We start from the raw sequence: 2,538 nt of genomic DNA, 5'->3' as shown, positions 1-2,538 counted from the left end.
TAATCCAGAATTGTAGCCAAGACTGATACAAAATCATTCAATACATCTCAAAATAAAGCTAATTACCCAGAATTAAAAGCTCAGTATGTAAGCTTTTCCTCATGGAAGTCCCTGAAGAAAACTGACCCTCAGTGTCTGAATATTTCATTGCTTCTGACACAATGGGGATAACTGGAGAGGAACTCCTAGCACAGAATACCCCACAGAGTTACCAGGGTCTGGCTGGGGATTTGCACAGAGCCCTCTGTGATGGAATTGCTCTCTGGGTATCACACAAATACACCTAAGAGACAAAATAAATTCATGAGCTCTGAAATATAACAAAACCACTGAGATAATTGAAATGAAGATCTCTTCAAGCCCACATTACCCATCCTACTTCAAGCATCACAACTTGTCTTTGTGATTCCATTTCCCCCCACAGCTCCAGTGTGAATTTATTCAAACAGTCTCCTAAGAAAGGATTTTTTCCCTGGTGTTGCTAACTTTAGGGCAGACTTTTTCCTCGGTGGTTTCCTGGGCTGCTTTTTGAGCTGCAGCCCTCTCTGGGGGGTTTGTAGCCCTCTGTGAAGGGCAACGTGCTCCTTGCAGAAGTACTTGACGTTTGCTCCTGAGAGCTGTAGGAGCATCCTCTCTGACAGATCCATACACTGTGCATGGACCCAGTGGGCAGTCCCACTGGAACACAGGATCATTGCAGGCTTGTTGAGTTCTGTTGAATAGAAAGGGACCCAGGTGTTGATGTCAACACTGCAGCCAGCAGAGCAGGTGATCCAGTAGCCTGTGTCTGATTCATCGTCTTCATCATCTTCATTGTAAGTGTCAGTATCACCAGCATCAAAGCTGTTTGCTTCAGCACTAAGGCAGAACTCCTCTGAATCTTCAAATGCAGAAGAGTCTTCAGGGTTTTCTGTCGATGTCTGACTGCAAATTGGCACTCTCAGTTCTTCCTCCTTCTCCTCTTCTGCTCCTTTGCATCTCAAAATGTAGAAGTAGTTTGCATCTGAGATGAACTGCTTGTTGGCACCTGGAATGCCCAGCAACACAGAGCCTTTTCCCATGTCACAACCAAACCACGTCCTGCAGTGTTTAATAGCTGCTGTCCAGTCTGGGCCCTCTCTTTCAAGAATCTCTATCTTATTGTCTCCCAGAAGGATTGTGTTACACACCAACCTTTTCTGGGTGTCAGACTGGTAGCCCCCCACAAGGACAAATTCAGAGTCTTTGGTCTGAGTCACTATGGCACTTGACACAGAAATTCCCCCTGGCAGGATGGTGCAGGTCACAGAGGGGCTGCCCAGTGGCAGATCAACTTTTAGTTTATATAAACTGGGAGACCTGGTGTTATTTTGAAGTGAGTGGCCTCCCAAAATGTAGACTGAGTCATTTTTGGCAATTGAAACATGAAAAGCGAGTCCCTCTTGAAGCTCCGGGAGTCTGTATGATGTACAGCATCCAAACTCAAAATCAATGAGAAACACAGATGGCAAACAGTCAACTATGCTGTTCCATTTTTCAGTGGTTCTTTGTGCCAGAGGAACGTATGATCTCCCTCCAAATATAACAGCCATGCTTTTTCCCTGGCTGTGAACCACATTAATTGTATGCCCGTATCTAGCTTCAGGGACATCTCCACACAGCTCTTTTTCAGTGCATTGGAACGTGGTTTTCTTGCTGTTTCTGCTTACCAGACTCATAAGATAGACCTTGTCAGAAAGGTCATTGTTGGGTGTTTTCCCTCCATGGATAACATACTGGTGCTCATCAGTCCCCACGCTGGCCCTGAGCACGCCGAGAGCGGGGTAGCGCAGAGGGGGGAGGTAGCAGGAGTCCTTGGAGAAAAAGGCAGGCTTCATTTTGAGCTCATTCTGGTTTATATCCAGGAGGAAAACACCAGTGGGACAGGATCTCTTTGGCCATCCTTTCTGCCCAAAAAAAACAACATGCCCACCAAAATTGAGGAGAGAGAAGCCTGGCTGAAGCAAGGCTGCATTGCTGACAGTCGGTATCACCTGCAGTGACATTTGGTCTGCAGACTGGGCCATCCTGTGGTCAGTATCTGAGATAAAAAAAACAACAAACCAAGCACAGAAGAAACAGGTGAAAGATGTCCCTGCAAATGGGCAGAGTAAGCATAGATACTACTGAATCTATTTTAAAAATAATCCATGTAATAACTGTATTAACTCCTTGGACATTGGAATCATCCAGAGATTGTCCTCTGCTCCCTGTGTACTCAGTCCTAATGCTCCTGCCCTGAAGGTGGTAGTTTATCCTACATTTACATTCTTTTTCAGAAGAAAAAGAAGTTCAGTTAACAATGAAATTAGTGAACACTGTCTAAGCGTGCCAGTGTGCACAGCAGGTTTTCTTCTTGTTATTTGCATGAAGAAAGATTTGCCAAATGATTTATGTTGAGGTGATGCACTGAACAGGGATCCCTGCACCTTGTTCTTATATCCACTCAGTAGTGGGATTGCTGTAGGAGTTTGCACTGAGCTAAGTTTACTGGGTCAGATATTCTTTATCTGTTGTATC

General features: G+C 45.0%; 1 protein-coding gene across 1 annotated transcript; it reads right to left on the bottom strand.

The window, feature by feature from the left end:
- Window positions 1-437: 437 nt before the first annotated feature.
- Window positions 438-2,045, bottom strand: RAG2 (recombination activating 2). Its single transcript, XM_008498602.1, has one exon. The coding sequence runs from the start codon at window positions 2,043-2,045 to the stop codon at window positions 438-440; it is 1,608 nt and encodes a 535-aa protein (XP_008496824.1).
- Between the last annotated feature and the right edge of the window lie 493 nt (window positions 2,046-2,538).

The sequence above is a fragment of the Calypte anna genome, chromosome 5A (assembly GCF_003957555.1).
Source record: "Calypte anna isolate BGI_N300 chromosome 5A, bCalAnn1_v1.p, whole genome shotgun sequence".
Lineage (NCBI taxonomy): Eukaryota > Metazoa > Chordata > Aves > Apodiformes > Trochilidae > Calypte > Calypte anna.
The sequence above is the reverse complement of the archived record's forward strand: the minus strand, read 5'-3'. Positions and strand labels throughout refer to the sequence as shown.